The sequence below is a fragment of the Eleutherodactylus coqui genome, chromosome 2, assembly GCF_035609145.1.
Source record: "Eleutherodactylus coqui strain aEleCoq1 chromosome 2, aEleCoq1.hap1, whole genome shotgun sequence".
Taxonomy (NCBI): domain Eukaryota; kingdom Metazoa; phylum Chordata; class Amphibia; order Anura; family Eleutherodactylidae; genus Eleutherodactylus; species Eleutherodactylus coqui.
This window is the reverse complement of record NC_089838.1, coordinates 311,724,388-311,748,948: the sequence shown is the minus strand read 5'-3', so window position 1 is coordinate 311,748,948 and position 24,561 is coordinate 311,724,388. Positions and strand designations below refer to the sequence as shown.

General features: G+C 45.9%; 1 protein-coding gene across 1 annotated transcript; it reads right to left on the bottom strand.

The window, feature by feature from the left end:
* Positions 1 to 1,985: 1,985 nt before the first annotated feature.
* P2RY11 (purinergic receptor P2Y11) lies at positions 1,986 to 22,651 on the bottom strand. The gene is made up of 3 exons (XM_066593560.1): positions 22,493 to 22,651; positions 13,376 to 13,570; positions 1,986 to 3,655 (listed from the first exon to the last, which is right to left on the bottom strand). The coding sequence occupies exon 3, from the start codon at positions 3,632 to 3,634 to the stop codon at positions 2,693 to 2,695; it is 942 nt and encodes a 313-aa protein (XP_066449657.1). The 5' UTR covers positions 3,635 to 3,655; positions 13,376 to 13,570; positions 22,493 to 22,651; the 3' UTR covers positions 1,986 to 2,692.
* Between the last annotated feature and the right edge of the window lie 1,910 nt (positions 22,652 to 24,561).

Genomic DNA, 24,561 nt, shown 5'->3' with positions numbered 1-24,561 from the left:
ATGGAGCCTATCAGACAGCCGCTCGATTGCGACGCTTTCTAGTGCTGCGATTTTTGAGCAGGGTCTGTTCTAATTTGGACGTTTAATGCACCTCGTCAATAATGAGGCATGCTAAAGTCTGCTGTCGGCTGCAGCCAAAAGTGAAATCGCTGCGCTTTACGGGAGGCCTTACTGAGATGTTAAAGAACACCAGTCACGTCCTTGCATCGGTGGGGCTGGATGCATAGCTTTGCTGCGGCGGCCCCACTGACTCTAGTGCAGCTTGTCTTCTGACCCTACTTTATCCTCCCGTTCTCTGGCATGACCGCTGTACATTTTGGTCCCCAGTGCTGTAAATCTGCCAAATAGGCAATCTCCACCACTTACTATCAATAGGTCAGGCCTCCTTCATCCATTGACAGTGAGAGGAGGAGGCTGCCCACTTGGCAGATTTGTAGTATGGGGAGCTGAAAGAAAACCCACACTGGTGCCCATGGGGCTGCAATTGCAAAGCTGTGCATCTTCACCCACTGACTAAGGATATGACAGGTGTTCTATAATCCCCTCAACAGTTTTGGATGACCTGACCTTGTTTTACTTCAAACGGCTGTAAATCCGGTTTTATCAGTGCTGCATAGATACTTATGCCATTTTAAATCCAAGATTCTTGGTTTTACAATGAGGCCATAGACATGTTGTTAGCATTAACAGAACTGGAGATACTACCATTTGAAGTGGAGTCGGGAAAACTAAATCTACAGCTGTTACTTTCAGCCGAGCTGCAGAACAGAGAGCAAGGGAGAGGGAGGAAACCACCCGTCCCAGGGAGGGGTGACATGAAGTTTTGTCTATATTAATACCACCTATCAATCAGAGAGCATATTTGCTCTCTGACTGTCACATGGGTTTTTTATCCCAGAAAAGGAGTGAAAAAATGAGGACTTGTTCCTCTAATCACTCCTCTACACCATTTAACCCTGCAGATGCCACAGTCAATGCTGACTGAAGCATCTAAATATTTTACTTAAGGCAACTGAGTTCTGCACCCAATATTTTACATGAGATATAAATTCAAAATCTACAATACAAAAAAGTAACATTTTCATGAGGCTTTCTCCAAATGTAATATGACTGTTAGTGGGTTAAATACTTTTGTGTGCAAAACACAAAAATATTACAGAAGTGATACCTCTATTGGCTAACCAGAAAAATAATATTTGCAAGCTTTCACTGCACCGAGGTCCCTTCATCAGGATGACAAAACTATATAAAGGGGTTTTAGGTGATTTACCAGTCACTACTAAAGGCTGGATTCAGACGAACGTATATCGGCTCGGTTTTCACGCCCAGCCGATATACGGCGTCTCTCTCTGCAGGGGGGGAGCCTGGAAGAGCCAGGAGCAGTGCTCTGAGCTCCAGCCCTCTCTCTGCCTCCTCTCCGCCCCTCTGCACTATTTGCAATGGGGAGAGGCGGGACGGGGGCTAATTCTTGACACTTAACCCCGCCCCCGTTCCGCCTCCTTTCATTGCAAATAGTGCAGAGGGGCGGAGAGGGGGTAGAGAGGAGGCAGAGAGGGGGTGGGAGCTCAGTTCCTGCTCCTGGCTCTTTCATACTCCCCCCCCCCCCCCCCCCGTAGATGAGGACACTGTATATCGGCTCGGCGTGAAAACCGAGCCGATATACGTTCGTGTGAATCCAGCCAAAGCCTGTGATAGCTTCTCCCAGGATCAGAGTGATAAGTAGAAAGGTGAAAAAAATAGGGGTGGAGCTACCATGAATGGGTGAGTGATTGGAAAAATTATAGGTAGGGAGACGTGCGGCAGATGTGATTCTTCTCTGTCGTTAGGTTGGTGGGTTGTGGAAGAAGACCTAGTTGTTCGGGTGCAGTCAACCCAATAATGGTCGCACTGGCAGGTGAGACTATTCTGATCTGATTAGTGATGGAAAAATGTGATGGGTGTAGGCGCAGCCGACCGAAATATAAAATTCAGTAGAATACAAAAACTAAGCTCAGTTTCTCAGTTTTATTTTAAACCAGCATAAAAACCTACGTTTCGGGGCAACACCCCTTCCTCAGTCATAGCTGGGGATACACCTTGTGTTGGCTGTTGGTATGCGCATGGTGAACAGGATCACAGTGATGGGGACTTGGGCTCCAGTGCTGGATCATGGAGCCACTGAAGAGGTGTGCAGGTCTTGCTTCTGTCATTTATTTTATTCCTGGTCCATGTACATTTTTTTGAGTCCGGGAAAACAGCTGAAACATCACAGATTTTTTGGCTAACAGTAGAACGCTATTTTTGCTGTACATCTACAATAGAGAATGTCAATATGATGAACGTTGCCCATACAATATTTGGGGTTTATTGCTAGCTCACACCTGATTTTGCTTCATAATTGTATATGGCAAACATATTTTCAGGCAACAGTAAGCATTTCATAATATATAAATACTAATGCTTTACAAGCTTCTTACAGACACTAGTTGCTGGACATTATCCTTGATGGATCTAATGATGAAGTCCTCCAGGAGAGTATCTGGCATTGTTAATAATAGGATATTCTTCTCAACGATGATAAGTTCCATTTCCTTGACCTGTATCATGTCTTTTCCGTTCAACCAATTGCCCAGTCCATGCGTCGTTGGAGGTTGATTTCTTGCCTCCTTCACCCTACGTGAATGAATACTTCCCAACCAGTTGACATACCTTATCACAGTCGAATGTCCTCGGATTTTCGGTCTACATGTTTCTGGCAGCAGCTAAACGTTGCCTTCACATTGCCTATGACCGACGTGTACAACAGTGGATGGATACAAGGATTCAAAGCTACCAGCCCTCTGGTTATCTGAAAAGCTGAGTGGACATAAGAAGACCTCTTACAAGATGATGGTGGCTTCCATCTATTAAGGAGGTTGAGGTTCCTCAGGACGTGATAGGGCAAAAATGAGATGGAGTAAAGGGCCACCACAACACACACCATAATGACCACTCTCCACTTCTCTCTTGACTCAAGTCCGTGGCTTTTCCATACCGCCCTTGCAATGCCAACATATGAAATAAGTGTGATCACAAAAGGCAGGCCACAGCCAAATGCCGCCAGGAACCAGCTGTATGGCATATAAGAGGGCAACATGCTATCAACAGCTGTTCCTATGCATTCCTTCACTGGCGCTTTCTCCTCTATGGTTGAAAATTTAAAGACCGGGGCGGAGATGGTGGCAACGATCAGCCATACAATCACACTGGTCACCTTAGCATGCTTACTTTCCACCTTACCTCTGGCATAGAATGGGTACACTATACCCAGGCAGCGATTGACACTGATACAAGTTATGAAGAAGATACTTCCGTAGAGATTGCAATTGAAAAGAAATCGTTCCACTTTACATAGGGTAGAGCCGAAGATCCAATTTTTGCCCATAGCGTAGTAAGCCACGAGAAGGGGCAGAGACAATGCATAGGCCAAGTCACTCACTGCAAGGCTCAGAGAGAAAATGATGCCAGCATGGCTTTTCTTGGATCCTCTAGGCACCAGTAACCAGATGGCAAATCCATTTCCCAACAAAGCTAGAAAGAACTCTACTCCGTACACTGGAGCCAGGTAGTTGACTTGGACATGAGAGAAGGAGATGTTGCACTTGTCGGTCGCCATACATCAATCTTCTTATGAGTTCTGCATTCAAAGTAAAACAGGAGTCAGAATGGGAATTACAGATACATCAAAACGATACATACAGATTCCGGATATGAATATATGAAGCTGTATATAATACAGAGGATTTACCTTATAGGACGGAGATACCCCTACCCTTATGCAGTAAAGGGGCTGCCTGGGACTTTACTACTGATGACCTATTCTTAGGATGAGTCATTAATAGAGATGAGCGAGTATACTCGCTAAGGCACATTACTCGAGCGAGAAGTGCCTTAGCCGAGTATCTCCCCGCTCGTCTCTAAAGATTCGGGCGGGGAGTGGCGGGGGAGAGCGGGGAGGAACGGAGGGGAGATCTCTCCTTCTCTCCCCCGAATCTTTAGAGACGAGCGGGGAGATACTCGGCTAAGGCACTACTCTCTCAAGTAATGTGCCTTAGCGAGTATACTCGCTCATCTCTAGTCATTAATAGTTGATTGGTGAGGGTCCACCACTTGGGGTCTATGCTGATCAGTTGATTGCTGGTCCAGTGGTCAATGTGGGAAGAGACAGTAGTGCAGTGACCCAGGTTGATATTCCATTGAATTCAATGGGAACTGCGCCTAAATTACCAAACCGAGCCAAACCTGTTGAATTCTGACTCTGTCTGCAATGACCCGATATCAGCTGTCCATGAACTATTACTGACCTATCAAGATCAGTAGTCATCAGTAGTAAAGTCCTGGGAACCCCTTTAACCATATTTTCACTATATGAGTTTTCTTGACGTCAATGACCAAAAACTACCACCACGCTGCGACTCAATAAGGCTCCTTCCAGTACATTTCCGGTAAAGCGGTTTACACTCTATTATGCCAGTCTGGTTATTATATATCAGTTTAGCGCACATACTTACTGACACAGGATTTCCTCTGGTAGTCTCACCTCTGATGTAAGCAGAAGTGACTACTTGGTACAGGAAAACGAACCCAATAAACGCCTCAATGCTACTGCGCTCTTCATGCTAATTAAACTGTATATGACCTAACGACCCAGTTATATCTTCATGCATGATATCATACCATTAGATAATACCTTATATTATGGCATATAGAAAGTGCATCACCATATGTGAGATCATAGCACAGTTAGACCTCATGTCCACGGGCGGATCGGAGACCTGCGCAAACCATTTGCAGGATATTGCGGATGTAAGGGTTTTTCCGAGCAGATGTAGCTGAATGCACTGTGGATCATCCACGCAGAAAAAAATCCACAATCCACCTCCCAGCCTTTTCCCCACCTCCATAATTGATTTTAGCCTTCAAATCCGCAGTGCATCTGCAACTACATTTCCAGATGCACTGCCGATCGCCCGCAGCCATTGACTTCTATTAAGCCCGTCCGCACGGAATCCGTACTGAAATGGAGCATGCTGAGATTTGTTGTCCGCAAATCAAATCCGCATGCCAATGCTTCCCTATGGGCACTTTGAATTGTGGGAGACCCGTGCGGATTCTGCAAATCAAATCCGCCCATGGACATTGGACCTAAGCCTCAATAGAAGTCAATGGGTGCGGACAATCCGGATGCACTGCGGATTTGAAGGTTAGAATAAATTAGGGAGGTGGGGAGAAGGCTGGGAGGTGGGGTTGTGGATTTTTTTCCGCCCGTGGACATGAGGCCTTAAAACATCCCGTATGCTAAAAAAAGCAAATGTACTCGGGCTCCTGCACATGGCGGATTTGATTTGCGGAACCTGGGGCTGGCGGCTACTCCCAGATTCCGCAGCCAATACTGCCCATAGCCTCCTATGGAGAATCGCTGCTTCCTGCACACAAGCAGAAATCAACTATGATTTCCATTCGCGGCAGAAAAATCCCAGCATGCTCTATTTCTGTATGGTTCCGTCTGGATGGCTTCCAATGAAAGCCATCCATCCCACAGCCCTTCCACAATCATTATTGCAGAAAAGTCACGGAATTCGCGTCTTCACCCAGCGACGGCGTGGCGTAATCTGTACTGCGCAGGTGCGACAACCGGCGCTTCTGCGGTACAAATAAAGAAGAATCCGGACAGGTCAGCGGGTCACTGGCCGGGCACAGGGTCGGATACCGCATGCCAGATCTAACCCTGTCGTGAGGCCTTAGTGTCCCTTTAGACGAGCCGATTCTGGCTTGAACGAGCCAGTGACGTCCCCGCTAGCTCGTTGGCTCTCGTGCAGCCGGTTTAGGGAGGTAGATACATTGTTGGCTCATTCAAACGGGAATCATTCAGAATTGTTCAGCCTCATGTTTGTCGTATAAGTGAATGAGAGGGACTATTCTAACCAGAATGATATATATATCTGCCAGCTTTCGGAGTACAGAGGCCGCTTTATTAGGCGGGTAGCCAATGGAGCACGACTGTGTTATTTCTCTCAGGGCTCCCTTTGTTCTCACTGATGAAGGGGCCTCTGAGCTCGGAAAGTTTGTAAACTTTTTTAATGTCAGCCAATAAAAGGATCACTTCTACAATACTTCAGGTTTTTTTTCATAAGAGGATTTAACATCATACAACAACTAAAAAACTGCAAAAATGATTTTGCTAGCCCAAGAATTAAAATGGATAGCCATTAAACCACCACATGTTAAAATGTATCTGGTCGTTTCCGATAAAAATACTCTGGTTGGTAAGGGGGGTTAAAGAGACAGCCTCGGTCCTCCTAACTTAGATCATGCGTGACTGTTCGTTGTACGTGATGACGTCACTTTGGACTGTTCTTTTAATCTCTATGGCTGCAAGAGAGATTTTGCACTTCACCTCGGGCCCCATAAACCCTTAGGGGACCCCTGACTGGGTAGTATGAAGTTAAAGGATATGCCATCTGTTTTTGCTCCAATGGCTGCCACAATCATGCTGCAATTCAAATAAAAATTGTGCAAAAAAGCACAATCTTGTATATCAATCGTGGCAACATATCACACAGGGAGTGGCACATCAGAACTAAATCATAGCTTAGATTATACACATATATTATATACACCTATGTTCCCAAAGTGTGGTTAACATAAGCAGGAAATAGTGGAAAGAACATTATAAAGCTCTGTCTACTTCCCTTATAGCAGCATTAGGGCTCTATCACACAAGCGCTTTTTACTGTGTATTACGATAGCGGACTGTTCAGATACCGTCCTGGCCCTTGTTGCCTGGTGGGATAGTGTCCTGGCCCTTGCCGCCTGGTGGGATAATGTCTTGGCCCCTGCCGCCTGGTGGGATAGTGTCCTAGCCCTTGCTGCCTGGTGGGATAGTGTCCTAGCCCTTGCTGCCTGGTGGGATAGTGTCCTAGCCCTTACTGCCTGGTGGGATAGTGTCCTAGCCCTTGCTGCCTGGTGGGACAGTGTCCTAGCCCCTGTTGCTTGGTGGGACAGTGTCCTAGCCCTTGCTGCCTGGTTGGATAGTGTCCTAGCCCTTGCTGCCTGGTGGGATAGTGTCCTAGCCCTTGCTGCCTGGTGGCATAGTGTTTCAGCTCCCACTTCCTGGTAGGATAGTGTCCTCACACCTACTGCTTGGCGAGATAGTGTCCTAACCCCTAACGCCTGGTGGGATAGTGTCCTTACCCTTGTAGCTGGTGGGATAGTCTCCTAGTCCTTGCTGCCTGGTGGGATAGTGTCCTAGACCCCGCTGCACAGTGAGATCTCTACATCTGTACTTCTCTCAATATACATGAAGGGGTCAGTGGCTCTGTGTCCCCAGGACCTCTGTCCAGCTACACAAGCAGTATGTCCGTCCATGCAGGTATATAACACTCGGGTTGAGGCTGAGTTTCTCTACAAACATGTGAGGTTCATCTAGAGATGTGCAGATACAATGTGGTGGAAAATAAAAGGTTGCATATTGTGCCCATGAAAACATACTGCTCACCATCCAGCCACATCCTGGAGATGGGTAGTAGAAGACACCAACCTACGGGAGCCTCTCATTCATCCTGAAGCAAGTCTGCCCTTTGCATAACACAACTGATGATTGCATCAAGAACAACTCCCTGGGGCCGTTTCACACACACTTTTTGGAAAACAATGCAGTTTTTTTTTAGCCAAAGCCAGAAGTGGATCCAGCAAGAATGAAAAATGTACATCTTTCCTTTATACATTCCATTCCGTTTGAATGCCCCCCCCCCCCCCGACTTGGGATCAACAAAAACATCAAAAACTGCTATCTGTGAAATTCACCGTTATACATGATCACTGCAGTAGGAACAGCTTGTGATTGTGACATGTTCTTCACGTGATACCACATTACCGATCTGCTCTCAGGTGAGGTGCTGACACCTGGCAGTCATGGGTAAAGGTGGTGCCTTGAGTGACGGCCTCCAGATTGTTGGTACCCAGAGGTGTGCTGCCAATATTTCTGAAATAGTCGCACTTGTTGGCTGTTCTCGACCAAATGGTATCAAGTGTGTACCAAGACTGGTTGAACCATGAACAGACATCCAACAGAAGGTCATACAGTGGCAGGCCACGTGTGGTTGATCCTAGAGGTGAGTGTTGGGTAACACATCTGGTATCTCAGCAACAACGTTTCAAAATGGACCAACTGACCCAGCGGTACAACAATGAGGAAATTAGACAAATTTCCACAATGACCACATAGCAGACTGGCAAAAGGTCTGAAGCAATGAGTCCTGTCCATTAAGGTTCAACATGCTGGCGATGGTGGTATCGTGGTCTGGGGAGCATTTTCCTGGCATCGCCTAGGACATTGGTCATCACACCACAATCCTCTGTACTGTGACATCACTGTATGTCTTATCTCTGTACTGTGACATCACTGTGTGTAATCTCTGTACTGTGACATCACTGTATGTCTTATCTCTGTACTGTGACATCACTGTATGTCATCTCTGTACTGTGACATCACTGTATGTCTTATCTCTGTACTGTGACATCACTGTATGTCTTATCTCTGTACTGTGACATCACTGGCATATACAGACTGGAACCTCTGCACTGAAGTGCATGTGTTAGGTGTGCTGCGGGACTTTCCTATATCTCTGTACTGTGACATCACTGTATGTCATCTCTGTACTGTGACATCACTGTGTGTCATCTCTGTACTGTGACATCACTGTATGTCTTATCTCTGTACTGTGACATCACTGTGTGTCATCTCTGTACTGTGACATCACTGTGTGTCATCTCTGTACTGTGACATCACTGTATGTCTTATCTCTGTACAGTGACATCACTGTGTGTCATCTCTGTACTGTGACATCACTGTGTGTCATCTCTGTACTGTGACATCACTGTATGTCTTATCTCTGTACTGTGACATCACTGTATGTCATCTCTGTACTGTGACATCACTGTATGTCTTATCTCTGTACTGTGACATCACTGTATGTCATCTCTGTACTGTGACATCACTGTATGTCTTATCTCTGTACTGTGACATCACTGGCATATACAGACTGGAACCTCTGCACTGAAGTGCATGTGTTAGGTGTGCTGCGGGACTTTCCTATATCTCTGTACTGTGACATCACTGTATGTCTTATCTCTGTACTGTGACATTTCCAAAAAATTGCCACAGGCAAAAAAGTAGCCTAATAATTATACCTTCTCAAAAGAGAATAATCTAAAATGATATACTTTATTGATAAATAATATAATAATAAATATACATTATTGATAATAAAGTGTATACTCTTACATCATTCTCTTGTGGGAGGGTATAAGCAAGCAGTAGGCTGCATTTTTGTCTTTGGTAATTTTTTTGTAAAAAAATGGGAGAGCGCCACAGAGAAAAAATATTCCAGTAATCAAATATATAAATAAATACACAAAATGACTTACGTGGTGTGGAAACCTGGAACCCAGGGGATAGGGACCAGGCCTCCACATCTGTAGTCCTGGATAGCGGATGACCAGTCCTCCCGTGCCAACAGAGGCATCCAACAAACTCCCAAGGAGTTATGGCACATAGAAAGAAATAGATAAACTATAAGAAGCTCCGCACTCATACGAGAGAGGTCCGGCTACAGGAAAGACATCAGGACCCCCCGTGAGCGCGGAGCTGTTTACAGTTTATCATTGCTTTGGCAGTTTTTTGGAAATTCTGCTTCCTTTCTATACAGTTTGTACTGTGACACCGCTGTGTTTATCATCTCTCCACCTAAAACTAAACCTCTCTAAAACTGACCTGCTGGTGTTTCCACCTTCTACTAACCGCCCTCATCCTGACATCTCCATCTCAGTGTGTGGCGCCACCATAACTCCTAGACAACACGCCCGCTGCCTTGGGGTCATATTCAACGCCGATCTCTCCTTTACCCCCTACATCCAATCTCTGGCCCGAACATGTCAGCTGCACCTCAAGTACATCGCAAGAATCCGCTCTTTTCTCACTGTAGACACGTTAAAAATGCTTACTGTTGCCCTCATCCACTCCCGGCTCGATTATTGCACCTCGTTGCTGATCGGCCTCCCCTGCACCAGACTCTACCCTCTCCAATCCATCCTGAATGCGGCAGCCAGGCTCATCTTCCTGTCCAGCCACTACTCGAACGCCTCTGCCCTGTGCCGGTCACTGCACTGGCTGCCTGTTAGATACAGAATTCAATTTAAAGTCCCTACCCTCATCCACAAAGCCCTCCACAGCACCGCCCCCCTATATCGCCTCCCTCATCTCAATTCACCACCCAGCCCGGGCTCTCTGCTCTGCTAATGAAACCAGACTGAGCGCCTCTTTAATTCAAACCTCTCATTCCCGCCTCCAAGACTTCTCCAGAGCAGCACCGGTCCTCTGGAACGCACTACCAAAGGCTATCAGGGCAATCCAGGACTCACAGAACTTCAGGCGTGCTCTAAAAACGCACCTCTTCAGGGAGGCATACCGCATTCCCTAAACAAACCTCTCTGTACTCCACCTGATAACATGCTCCCTGACCTACTGACTGCAATCCCTGCTAGCCATCATAAACCGCTCCTGCGGTCATACTGTTTCTGCCGTCACACGGCTAAATGTCTGACCATTGTCTGTGTATAGCAACCCTCACTCTCCACCTCGCCATACCGTACACATCTCCAGCCCCTTTACCCTCTGTATCACCCCACTATTCGTAGAATGTAAGCTCGTTGGAGCAGGACCCTCACCCCTATTGTTTCCATCAACTGATTACTATGTAACCGTGATTCTGTAATGTTTGTACTTTTGTCTTTCTGTATCCCCCCTGTCTTTGTAAGCGCTGCAGAATATGTTGGCGCTATACAAATAAAGATTATTATTATTAACCCTGTGCTGTGACATCACTGTGTGTATTATCCCTGTACTGTGACATCACTGTGTTTATTATCTCTGTACTGTGACATCACTGTGTTTATTATCTCTGTAATGTGACATCACTGTGTGTATTATCCCTGTAGTGTGACATCACTGTGATTAATTATCCCTGTATTGTGACATCATCAAATTTATTATCTCTGTACTGTGACATGATTGTGTTTATTAACTCTGAACTGTGACATCACTGTGTACATTATCCCTGTACTGTGACATCACTGTGTTTATTAACTCTGAACTGTGACATCACTGTGTACATTATCCCTGTACTGTGACATCACTCTACATTATCTCTGTGCTGTAACATCATAGTATTTATTATCCCTGCTCTGTGACATCACCATGCGCACATTATCCCTCTATCGTATTTTTAGCATAAGCCACCAATGGGTTATCTGTTGGGGTCTGAGACCTCAACTCAAAGATAAGCAAAAAAGTACTTTCTAGACTGCATACAATTGAAGCAAAGCTCCAGCTGTGAGCGACGTTACATATCAGGTAGGATGTGGATCTCTTTCCCCTTTGTGTCACTTATCATCAGTCCTGAGACCCTCCAGAAGAGCCTGCACAAGAATTACTTGGACCCCTGGATAGTCTCCCAGGTGCCGTCAGAGGATTGGATGGGCTGGACGCGAGCTCCTGGGGTTCCTGTAGTGTTCTGGAGGATGTCTGCCCAGGATGTGAGGGCAATCTCAGCTTCTCAGGAAGTCTTATCATTGCCTGTACTGTACATTGTGTGCCAGGAAGGGAGGTCAAGGACCACCAAGCCACTGCAGCAGTGGTGGAGCCTGTCGACCTCCTGCTCTCACGGGGGGTGCAGGATGCTATCTGGCAGCTATTCTCAATCACCAGTATGCAGCTGTATTAAATACTGTATGACATCACATTGTATTTTATCATTTGCAAGATCACCGTTTGCTGTCAGTGAATGGGATCATCATCTGAAAAGTGAAAACCTGTTCATTAAATACCTATCTTTATCTCCAGTTTGCTACAATGTATCAGCCTGGAGGTGACACTATTTAGCTACACTATATTTTGTATTAGACCGGTGGAATGTTTGACCCTGTGGCTGTAAATAAGAATGTTCTCTGTCACTGACAGCAAGCAGAGATCTTAATGGCAAGAAATTAAATCACACAGTGTATTAGAAAGTTGTAAAACTTTGCATTATATGATGATTAAACTTTATATACACTGAATTGCCACTTTATTAGAGACCCCAGACCTTTCATGATTGGAGCTTCCCAGTATGGAGAGTAAAGCCGGAGAGCAGCATAAAATCACATGACAAGTTGTCCATGAATCAGTTTCTCATCATATTAAATGGCAAAATTCAGCAATCTGAGTGACTTCTAACGAGGCCTGGTCATCGGTGCTAGAATAGCCGGGGCCGGGATTTCACTACCAACCGTGTGGGGTAAAAATACAGAGAATGGCATGATCAAGAAAAACATCCAGCGAAAAAGGATCCTGTCTACAGAAACAACTCATCGCTGAAAGGGGTCGGAGGAGGATGTCAGGAATCATTCTGACGAACAGGCAAATTGCAGCTGACTGCAACGCTGCTGCTCCAACTAACATGTCCAAATGCACAACTCGTCACTCTTCAGTACAGATGGGCCATAACAGCAGACAACCAGTTCCAGTGCAATTGGGGCTTATTTACTAATACTGTCTAAAAGTCGGACAGTGTAAAGGAAAGTCTTAAAATGCGCCAGTGAATCAGTCAATTTCTAAGACCGTCTAGTCTAAGTTTGGACCACCTATTAGTTGGCGCAATTTTCGTCAATTTGGTGCAACTTACGCCAAGTTGGAAAAAGTTTCCAAAAGTGTCTAAAAACACATAGTAAATGTTGGGCGAAGTGCGTACAACAGCTCTCCAGCGCAATTTATGCCAGAATTGTCGTATTTTCAATGGTAAATCTGCCTCATTGTGTCTAAGAGAAACAGAAGGCGAGACTCTGGGGGCAAGAGAGCGCAAAAATGGAATCACTGAGCAGCGGACAAACATTCCCCGGTCAGATGAATCCGGACTTCTGTAGCACAACTCTACAACTCTGGGAGGGGGCAGAATTTGGCGCAGACAGCATTGGCAAAAAAGTGAAGAGAATCAGTAGTGCCAGCTATACTCATGGCTCTCAATACTGTAGTGTAGGAGTTACAAAATAGCTGATACCCCTCTGGATACCCCTTTAACCCAGTGGGACTCCAGCGTCAGGAAACTACAAGGCTCAGCAGCGGTCAGAGCATGCTGAGGGTTGTAGTTCCCCAGCTTCACAGTTCCAATAGTTTTAGCATTAGTATTACACTTATATATGAAGGCGTTGCCTTTTGAGCAATTCTCTCATACACCTCTATGGTTACAATAGCTTCCTGATAGCTGCTGTTAGTATAAAAGTGGGAACTAAACTCCATCCAGCGATAACCAAGACGACTCACCTGGCGATGTCCGCGGCAGAGTTGTGACTTGTCTCAGCATACACTTTTAGACTTCTTTGGGTTTCTAGTCACCACATTCCTCCACCTCGTGTGTTTGTGAGGGTGATTCCTCTCCACCCCCTTCCAGTACAGGCTGAGTGTTCTCATCCACCCTCCTCTTCATCCTCCTCCTCCTCTGTGCACATACGGTCCTTCCTGCCAGACACACATGAATGAGTACAAATTGTCATTTATGACATTTTTGGTCTAAACCGGGAAGTGATGAGTATAAAACAGGCGTAAAAAAATAATGAAAAATAGAAAAAAAGGTAAAAATAAACAAAAAAAAATCTGAAAAAACATCACCCCTGTTTTCTGATCTTTTCTCCGTGAATTAGCTTCTGTTGAGAAGAGCCCCTAATAGCCTCTAAAGCTGGGGGATCTGCTAAAATCTTTGTTGTACAACCAAATGTTACCATAGATATTAGACTAGTCATCAATTTTTTATCCTTGCTCACTGAGACACCATATGGTGGCACACTGTGTGCCTAGTGATCCGTAATATAGAAGTGTAGGGACTCTTTGTGCCAGGATATGGAAGGTGTCACAGTGTGGAGAGACCTGACAGGCGGTCATGTGACGTCATGGCATTGACCCTGACCCACGTGACTCATCTGTTGACTCATGCTCAGTATCATACTGCACTGGACGCTGACTAGTTGACTCCCCCTTTCCTCTGTCTGTGGGCCGATTGGCTGGCTGGGGTAATGGGCTGCCCAGCCAGTCAGTAACTTTCAGCTACTTTCATGCATCTTTTGTTTAGTTCTTGCTCCTTCTAGGGAGATTTTAGGAAAGCAACAGATTTCTGTCTCAGGGTTGCCCTTTTCAGGGCAGGTGCTCTGCTCATTAGGCAGATCCAGCTACTTTTAGATCAGAGATAGGTCCTGCCTCTGCCTTGTTTGTTGCCCATGTGTGTATCCTGACTCCCCGTCAGGTTTAGTCAATGTGGACTCAAGGTCATATTTGTTGGATGTGACAAATAAGACACGCATGGTCTCTAAGAAAGCCAGGAAATAGGTAGAAGAAATAGTCTACGGCTCCATGGTGACACAGAGTTGTCCACAATTAGTGGTAGAATGGCAGCATTAGTGAAACTTGCTGATGACTCCAAAGGTAATTTTTTTCCCAAAAGGAAGATGTTGAAGTCACCTGTGAAGGAAAGTAATGCTGCAGCTTCCACTGGGTGGCTTTGTGACTGCGGAGTCTGAGCCTTGGGTTGTTTGGCTCACAGAGGTTTGGCTGAACTGGATGCAATTGTAAGAAACTAGAAGTAGAACAAGACTTGATACAGTTCCATATAAAGAGCTTATAGATCATCATAGGCTATCACTCGTGGCCGAGGATGATTGCCTTCCAAGTATGAGGTCTTTGCAGGGGGTCCGTAGATGACTATAGAGACCTATTCTTAATCCACAGGTTCTTTTGTAGTGGGGACATTGGTTCCCAAGTGGAAGACGGTCCTGACAAGGGTTGGCTTGATGTGCTTTCTTCTTGATACATTTCTCCCTTTCACCATCCATTCGTGCCTCTTCGAATTTCACAGTGTTGTTGGTAACGGCTGACCCCGTGCACATTATGCACCATTTTTACCTGGGTCGGGATTGGTAACATCTCTCCTTAGGGAGAGCACCAAGAAGGTGAGTGAGGAGACTTGTAAGGCCATCCATGCTCCACTGGGTAATATGCAAATAAGGAAGATGGAACAATGCCTCTGCAGCGCCACCTATAGGATGGCAGCATTTCTTCAACCTCTCCTCCCAGTTAGTTGCCTTAATTTGCATTAGAAAGGGACACAGCACAGTATAAGAGGAGGCACAATGTAGGTATGGGGAAGGTCTGTCCACAATATCACAAGGGGTTAAATTCCTCACATAACTTGCACTTTCAGGGCCCTTTCCCCCAGCAGCCTTTATTTACTCCCCGCCATATGGTACAGCTGCTTACTGTAAACCAGATGTCCACCGCTGATGGAGGGGGAGCAGGATAGGAGATATCTATTCGCTGATACAGCACAGATTGTAGTCCCTTTGATCAGTTCCTTCCCCAAGAGGCTCAAAGTTCTCCGATGGGTCTACCAAGTCACAAACGAAGAGCCATTAATACCTTCAGAGTATTCCTGACCCATGTCCCTGACCCTCTCGCTAGCCAAGCCAGAAACCAACTGCACACTGATGAGGGGCAAACACCCCGAAACAGCTGTCTGTGTATGGATTCTGGCTTGGTTTCAATTCCCAGTCATTGTTACAAGGCTTGTATAAAGAGTCTAACATCGACTTGCAGGAATGCTGCCTTCCAGTAGGTGTCGCTGTGAAGGTATCGATCCATCTCCCTCATTTGTGTACCTTCCGAGTAACACAAGAAATATCATACAGCCATCACCATGGGGGACAGGCATAGTCTTTTACACTAGTTTTGGGCAAAAAATAAATAAATGTCACAAATTTTTATGCAAGTAGGGATTTGCAACTTTTAGTTTTTTTGCACTTTCCTAATGCAATTTGTTAAAAGTGGGTGTGGCTTGGCAGGAGGGGGTGTGGCTGGCATGAATTATTGCAGAAATGTATGCCAGGTCAGACCTGTGGTAGATCTCTGTGGAAATTGCGACCGTGGATTAAGTCCATTGTGTGGCGGAGATAATTACACTAAGACCGGCGTTGGAAATTCCGGATTTAGTAAATTTTTCCCTACATCCTCAGAGGCACTACATAAGAATAGCAGCTCCGTCAGCAGCAGCTTGCTGGTGGTTTCCACCCATCAAGGGAAGTGTATCCTGTGTTTACGCACCGTGGATAAGACATGTTGAAAAGATGATACATTCTACTTTTGAGGCGGGGCTTCCCTTTATACGTTCCTTTACAAGAGCAGATTAGGTCCGGAGCCTCGCGCCACTTTAAGGCCGGCGCTCTGACTGAGTTATGTCTGGATGTCTCTCTACACCCCGTATGGGAGCAGCTCTTAAATATTTATCTATAATCCCAGAATTATCCTCTGTGTACTTTTAGTTTCAGCTCAGTTCTATGTTATTTATACAGGTAGGTTATATAATCCCAGACCTACAAGCAGAGGCGTAGCTACAGACTCGTGAGCCCGGGTGCAAAAGTTCACTTCCCCTCAATTACACTATTTTGGGGGTAGAGTTAATTCTTATAGCCTTCATAATGCAGTAAAAATGACATGTTGCCTTTATTCGGGGGGTTATTATGAAGACAGCAGTACCAAACTTATATAGATTTTTAAAATGTCTCTCGCCATCCTTTGACTCCATAACTTTAGTTTTTCGAGGGCTTTTTTGTAGTGTGACTAGTTTTTAGGGGTACATACAACTTTTTGATCAGTTTTTCACCCCCTCAAAAAAAGTGCAATTCTGGCATTGCGTTTTTTTTTCTACCAGCGTCCACCGTGCAGTACAAAAAATTTGATATTTTAGTATACTGGACTTTTACGGATGCAGCAATACTAGTTTTAACTTTTTGTGAAGCGACAACTAGGAAATATTTTTTAACTTTTAATTTTTCTTATTTTTTGTATCAATAAAAAGTTTTTTGCTTTTTTTAAAATCCCCACAGGGGAAACGAACTTGCAATTGTTTGATCGCTTAGACAGTACAATGCAATACTATGGCATTGCATTATACTGCTTATCAAAGACTTGCCTATTAAGACCTGCCTATGACATGTCTTAATAGGCAAACACTCATGGCAGCCCTAGGGGCCTTCAGAAAGCTTGAGGCTGCTATGACACCCAGAAGACCCCCCTACCATGATCTCATCATTACAGGGCCATTCAGAACATTTGAATCTGAATGGACAGGGACATTTAAATGCTGCTGTGAGAATTGACAGCTGCATTTAAAGGGTTAAAAGCTGTTATTTGAATTATCTCTAATCACGCCTGTTGCAGGCGGCTGTCGACTGTCAGAGAGTGGAGCAGGCTTGGCTGGACCTCCTATAAAAATAATTACTGAACACGGCATATGCAGTTAGGACATATGGTATATAGCTGTATGGCTGTTGAGAAAGGGTTAAAATGGAAAGAGAGGGGGAGGGCTTCTCTGCTTTTCTAGCCCTGTCTGTCTTGGAGGCTGGTGGATTTTCCATCTCACAGACCTCTGGGAAACCATTCCTTCTACATGTGGCAATCCATCACTGAGGTTCTCTTAGTAGTGTCTTCCACGCGCTTGCCACACATGCCAACTCCACAAGCAGATACCCCAGAGGGCCAAACATAGATGTTCTTATTCCAGGCACTGATACCTCCCATGATGCTGCCACTAGTGGTGAGCGATTATTGGAACAATCAAGTTAAGAGTAATTGGCCAATTTTTCCAAAAATTATCATGATGACCCGATCCAATACTTACTCCTCAATGGGAGTAAAAAAAAATCAGGTTACTAATTTGGCCTCCAGAAGTTCCCTGATGCAGCAGCATGGCGGTGGTGCTCTTCGTTGAAGGTGGCTTAGTGGTTAGCACTGTTGCCTTGCATTGCTGGGGTTCTAGGTTTTAATCTAATCAAAGATCACATTTGCATGGACTTTCCATCAAGATGTTTCTCTTGGTCAAATTTGAACCTTGGACTCCACTACAGCAAAGCAGCAGTGCTAACAACTGAGCCACCACAATTCTTCTTCCTTTACTAAAGGAGGATGTGATGGAGAATAAAAAGAAAACACAGAGAACACACAAACTCCATGCAGATGCTGTCCATAGTCAGACATGAAGCTAGAACCCCAGCTAGGTGGAGGAGGGTAAGGAAGAACAATCACGGTGGCTCAGCTGTTAGCTTTTTTGCCTTACAATGTTGGAGTCCTATGTTCAAATCTAACCAAGAAGAACATCTGTATGGACTTTGTATTTCTCCTCCAGAGAAGGAGGACTAAGCATGGTGGCTCAGTAGTTAGCACTGCTACCTAGTAGGGTAGCTTGTTGTGATTGGATTGATTTTCACAGAATGTGAGCAGGTTATGCTTCAATGAATGTGGCTCAGTGGTTAGCACTAGCAGTGCTGGAGTTCTAAGTTCAAATCTGACCAAAGGCAACATCTGGATGGAGTTTTTCAAAGTTCATGCAGATTTTGTCCTTGATGAGTTTCAAACCTAGGACCCCAGCAATGCAAGGTGATAGTGATAACCACTGAGCCACATTCCTTGAAGAGGCACCACCACCATACTTCATGGAAAAGCCGATTTTTGCCAAAAGTTGGGTCAGCATGACCTGATGAGATTCTGTGAAAATTAGCCTGATCACAACAAGCAACCTTACTAGCCACCAATGGGATGAGATGGCGCTGAGAACCCATACAACCAGATGATATCATTACTGTACAGCATGAAAGACAACTCGCATCTTATAAGGAAGTGGGGAAGAAATGTGCAACGTCTGGAGCCGATGTGTGTGCCACCAGATAAACCCTAACAGCACCCAGCGCCCCGTGATAACCCTTAGGCGGGCAGTAGCACAGGCTACAGGCACGGGAGCCTCTCTGATCCCTCCAGGGCAGTGATGGGCAACCTTTTGAGCTTGGTGTGTCAAAATTCGCCCAAAAACCGAGCGTAACTCAGGTGGTGTGTGACTTCGAGAAAAAAAACAGAAGTTCGCGATATTTCTAGTTTAAATACTACCGTTTCAGTACACAGAACGCAAAATGATCTGCCATTTTTTTCTATAGTACCATGTCTCTTGAAAGGGTCGGCTACTACCACTCCCTTGACTTAACCTCGGTTTTTTTATTTTTTAGGTTCTCCATCAGGCCCGCAGTGACAGAAGATTGAATTATAGATAGCCGGTTAGCCCTGCAGGCAATTAGAGGTTAACTAGCCAAACTGACCACAAGGCACATGTAACTGTCGTTTAGGAAAGGACAGTAATAGTGGTGAAATGGAGTCGGCACTATGCTGCAAGATGACGTTCCTCATGTAAATTAAGATGGCTGCCACACAGGCCCTCGCCTCTCCTAGCCTCCCCCTAACTTATCTCATTTATGGTGGTTGCTGGTAATGGCGATGCTGGTGCTTGATCACAGGGCCCCCAGAGATGCGTCCTCCCGCACACTCCGCTGCTTCCTGCTCCGCCGCCCGGAAGTGAGGTCAGCGGCCTAACGGGAAGCCCCAGCACTAGACGCTGTTGTTTTGGCCTACAGACCTCCGGCACAGAGTGTCTACAGCGATGTTTTATCTTCGGCTGCTGCACCTGGCCGTGCGGGAGCCGAGGATGACACATCCTTCTCGGTTCTCGGCATGCGCCCCGTACTTCTCTGTATGCGTCCGAGTGTCAGGGAAAATGGCTGCGCGTGTCATAGGTTCGCCATCACAGCTCTAGGGTAATCTGCAGAGCGAGGGTTCTTGAACCGGGACTTTAGAATCTTGTAAATGCCCAACTTAAAGGTGGCAGTGTCTGTGATGGCACATAGTGACTTATGGTATTAATCTGTAATATGGCGGTTTCTCCTCTTGACATTATGGTGTCCTCTAAATCTAACACGTGTCTATGGTGCCATCTGCGGGTGATGTGTATAGTCCCCTAGATGTTATGGCGCCATCTGCGGGTGATATGTATAGTCCCCTAGATGTTATGGCGCCATCTGTGGGTGATGTACATAGTTCCCTAGACATAATGGTGCCAACTGCGGGTAATGTGTATAGTTCCCCAGACATTATGGTGCCATCTATGGGTGATGTGTGCAGTCCCCTAGACATTGTGTTGCCAACTGTGGGTGATGTGTATAGTCCCCTAGATGTTATGGCGCCTTCTGTGGGTGATGTGTATAGTCCCCTAGACATTATGGTGCCATCTGCAGGTGATGTGTATAGTCCCTAGACGTTATGGTGCCAACTATGGGTGATGTGTATAGTCCGCTAGATGTTCTGTGCCGGTCACTGCACTGGCTGCCCGTTAAATACAGAATTCAATTTAAACTCGCTACCTTCATCCACAAAGCCCTCCACAGCGCAGCGCCCCCCTATATCGCCTCCCTCATCTCAATCCATCAACCAGCCCGGGCTCTCCGCTCTGCTAATGAAACCAGATTGAGTGCCCCTTTCATTCGAACTTCTCATTCCCGCCTCCAAGACTTCTCCAGAGCAGCACCGGTCCTCTGGGACGCACTACCAAAGGCTACCCGAGCAATCCAGGACTCGCAGAACTTCAGGCGTGCTCTAAAAACGCACCTCTTCAGGGAGGCATACCGCATTCCCTAAACAAACCTCTCTGTACTCCGCCTGATAACATGCTCCCTGACCTACTGACTGCAATCCCTGCTAGCCATCATAAACTGCTCCTGCAGTCACACCGTTTCTGCCGTCACACGGCTAAATGTCTGACCATTGTCTATGTGTATAACATCGCTCACACTTCGCCATACCGTGCATATCTCCAGCCCCTTTACCTTTTGTATCACCCCACCATTCGTAGAATGTAAGCTCATTGGAGCAGGACCCTCACCCCTATTGTTTCCATCAACTGATTACTATGTAACCGTGGTTCTGTAATGTTTGTACTTTTGTCTTTCTGTATTCCCCCTGTCTATGTAAGCGCTGCGGAATATGTTGGCGCTATACAAATAAAGATGATTATTATAGTTTATTATGTTATGGTGCCATCTACGGGTGATATATATATAGTCCCCCAAACATTATGGCACCATCTGTGGGTGATGTTCATAGTTTCCTAGACATTATGGTGCCATCTGCGGGTGATGTATTTAGTCCCCTAGACATTGTGGTGCCAACTGTGGGTGATGTGTATAGTCCCCTAGACGTTATGGTGCCATCTGTGGGTTATGTGTATAGTCCCCTAGACGTTATGGTGCCATCTGTGGGTGATGTGTAAAGTCCCCTAGATGTTATGGTACCATCTGTGGGTTATGTGTATAGTCCCCTAGACGTTATGGTGCCATCTGAGGGTGATGTGTATAGTCCCCTAGATGTTATGGTGCCATCTGCGGGTGATGTGTATAGTCCCCTAGATGTTATGATGCCATCTGTGGGTGATGTGTATAGTCCCCTAGACATTATGGTGCCATTTGTGGGTGATGTATATAGTCCCCTAGACATTATGGTGCCATCTATGGGTGATGTGTATAGTCCCCTAAACGTTATGGTGCCAACTGCGGGTAATGTGTATAGTCCCCTAGACATTATGATGCCAACTGTGGGTGATGTTTGTAGTCCCCTAGACATTATGGTGCCATCTATGGGTGATGTGTATAGTCCCCTAAACGTTATGGTGCCATCTATGGGTGATGTGTATAATCCCCTAGACATTATGGCGCCATCTGTGGGTGATGTGTATAGTCCCCTAGACATTATGGTGCTATCTGTGAGTGATGTGTATAATCCCATAGACATTATGGCGCCATCTGTGGGTGATGTACATAGTTCCCATAGACATTATGGTGCCAACTGCGGGTAATGTGTATAGTTCCCCAGACATTATGGTGCCATCTATGGGTGATGTGTACAGTCCCCTAGGCATTATGTTGCCAACTGTGGGGGATGTGTATAGTCCCCTAAACGTTATGGTGCCATCTACGGGTGATGTATACAGTCCCCTAAACATTATTGTGCCATCTGCGGGTGATGTGTATAGTCCCCTAAACGTTATGGTGCCATCTGCGGGTGATGTGTATAGTCCCCTAAACGTTATGGTGCCAACTGTGGGTGATGTGTATAGTTCTCTAAACGTTATGGTGCCATCTGCAGGTGATGTGTATAGTTCCCTAAACGTTATGGTGCCAACTGTGGGGGATGTGTATAGTCCCCTAAACGTTATGGTGCCATCTACGGGTGATGTGTATAGTCCCCTAGACATTATGGTGCCATCTGTGGGTGATGTGTATAGTCCCCTAGACATTATGGTGCCATCTGTGGGTGATGTGTATAGTCCCATAGACATTATGGTGCCATCTGTGGGTGATGTGTATAGTCCCCTAGACGTTATGGCGCTATCTGCGGGTGATGTGTAAAGTCCCCTAGACGTTATGGCGCCAACTGCAGGTAAAACTACAATCAGGTAGGAATTAATTAATATGGCAGATTGTATAGACCTCTGACAGTAACACTGGTGACCGAACAAGAACTCACCTTCATAATGTGTCCATCTCCGCCGTGTCCACCACCTATGTCATGAATGTTCAGGCAGCCGTCTGGCTCTGGGGAGAGGAGTATTGATGTGGTGACAGAGATTATGACATGTCGTGGGCTGAACCCAAGAAAGGGGAACCAGCGACATGAGAATGAAGAGATCTTAATCAGAATGCCTGGAGACGTGTGACCCGCCGTCATCAGCTGCACATATGAACCTGGTGCCCGTATTGGGCAATGTGGTATCATAACAGGTCAGGATGAGACTTACTTAATTGGTTCATAGATTGCAGTTATTGATATCGCTGTATTATATGGGATTACAGAAATAGTGATCACACACCAGCCGCAGCGCCCAACGTCCCCTCTGCCACATAAGATGGCACCATTGAACTATCACTGCATTAGGAACTCAATAACGGGTTAGTCAAATTTTTGGGGGGGTGATTATGGCTTTCAGATGCAGGGGAATAGATTCCACATAGTTGTGAACATCCTCCACCCTGCGTTTGCCCCATGCCCGCTGCAGCAGCTCCCTCAGTTGGTGCCCATTTTGGGGATGAGTAGGAGCAGATCTCACAGCCCTCTCTAGCATATCCCAAACATGTACAATGGGGTTACAGTCCGGGGAGTTTGGGGGCCGAGGCAGTGCGGAGAATTTATTGTGGTGTTCCTCCAACCACTCCCTAGTGATCCGAGCTCAGTGACACAGAGCATTGTCCTGCTGAAAGATGGCACTGCGGTCGGGGAAGACTTCCTGAAGATATGGTTGCAGATGGGCAGCTAACAGGACTTTGTAGCTTTCACTGTTCAAGGATTGTGGTATGATGACCAATGGTCCCAGGCCATGATATCACCACCATGTTAAACCAAAACGGTGCACCCTTGGGATACGACCTGATGTAGTTTATGCCAGATGCATACTTGGCCATCCGGACCTTCTGCCATGTGTCCAAGGTCCATTGTTATATTTTCTGGGGCCATGCAAAATGATGTTAGCAATGACGCAGAGGCAGCAGGGGCACCCTTGCTGGTCTTCAGCTACTGAACCCTAGTCGACGCAAGGCATGCCACGTGGTCTTTGTGGAAATTTGCCTAACTTTCCCTTCAGTTGGGCCACTGTGGAACGTCGTTGGTGAGATACCAGACATGCCACCCAAGGCTTGCCTCTAGGATCAACCACACATGATCTACTCTTGTGTGATCTTTTGTCCAATGTCTGTCCATGGTTCAACCAGTCTGGATACAGTGGGGTTCTGGAACAGCCAACAGGTATAATTGCTTAAAATATACTGTCAGCACACCTCCGGGCACCAACAATCTGCCTGCAGTCACAGTCATTCAAGTCATGTTTACCCATGACTGCCAAATATTGTCTTCTGCTGCGCAGAGACGTCAGATTACCTGAGAGCCGATCGTGACACGGCCGTCATGTGGGACCACATTACCGATCACAAGATGCCATGTGCCAGCTGGTCCTAATTCTTTAATATAATACCTGAACCAATAAACTGAAATTCTATGGCAGGTGAGAGGGAGGGTGGGGTTGGAGTACTTATATTCAGGATTGTATGGCTGTCAAGAGACAGTAGAAGGTTAAGCGTCATCTAATGACAATTAATATCTGAATTGCAGACCTTGAAAAGATCCAAATGATACCGCAATGTAAGTCTACAAAGAAGCAGCACTCAATGTCAGGTTGCTGCATCAAAAGCTTCTGAGATCATCAAATATTAGAAAGCGCATGGCTTATAAAGAAAAAGTGATTTTAAAACTTGGCTGGAAGACTTTATGAAAACAAACAATTGGACAGTCAGACCACACAGATGAAAGAATTTCAACAGAAGCAGCAATTTGTAAACTGCAATTTCCAAAGAAATTGAGGCAAGAACGGTTACGTGCTTTTCCTAATGCTTACTGCAGCCTCAGCGACATTCAGATACTTAAGCGTCACTGCAAATATCACATTTTACTCCAAAGTGACACGGCGGGAAAAAGTGGATTATACCCACCTGATAATCAGGTTTCCAGTAGTCTCCACGACAGCACCAATGAGATTGCCTCCTCCT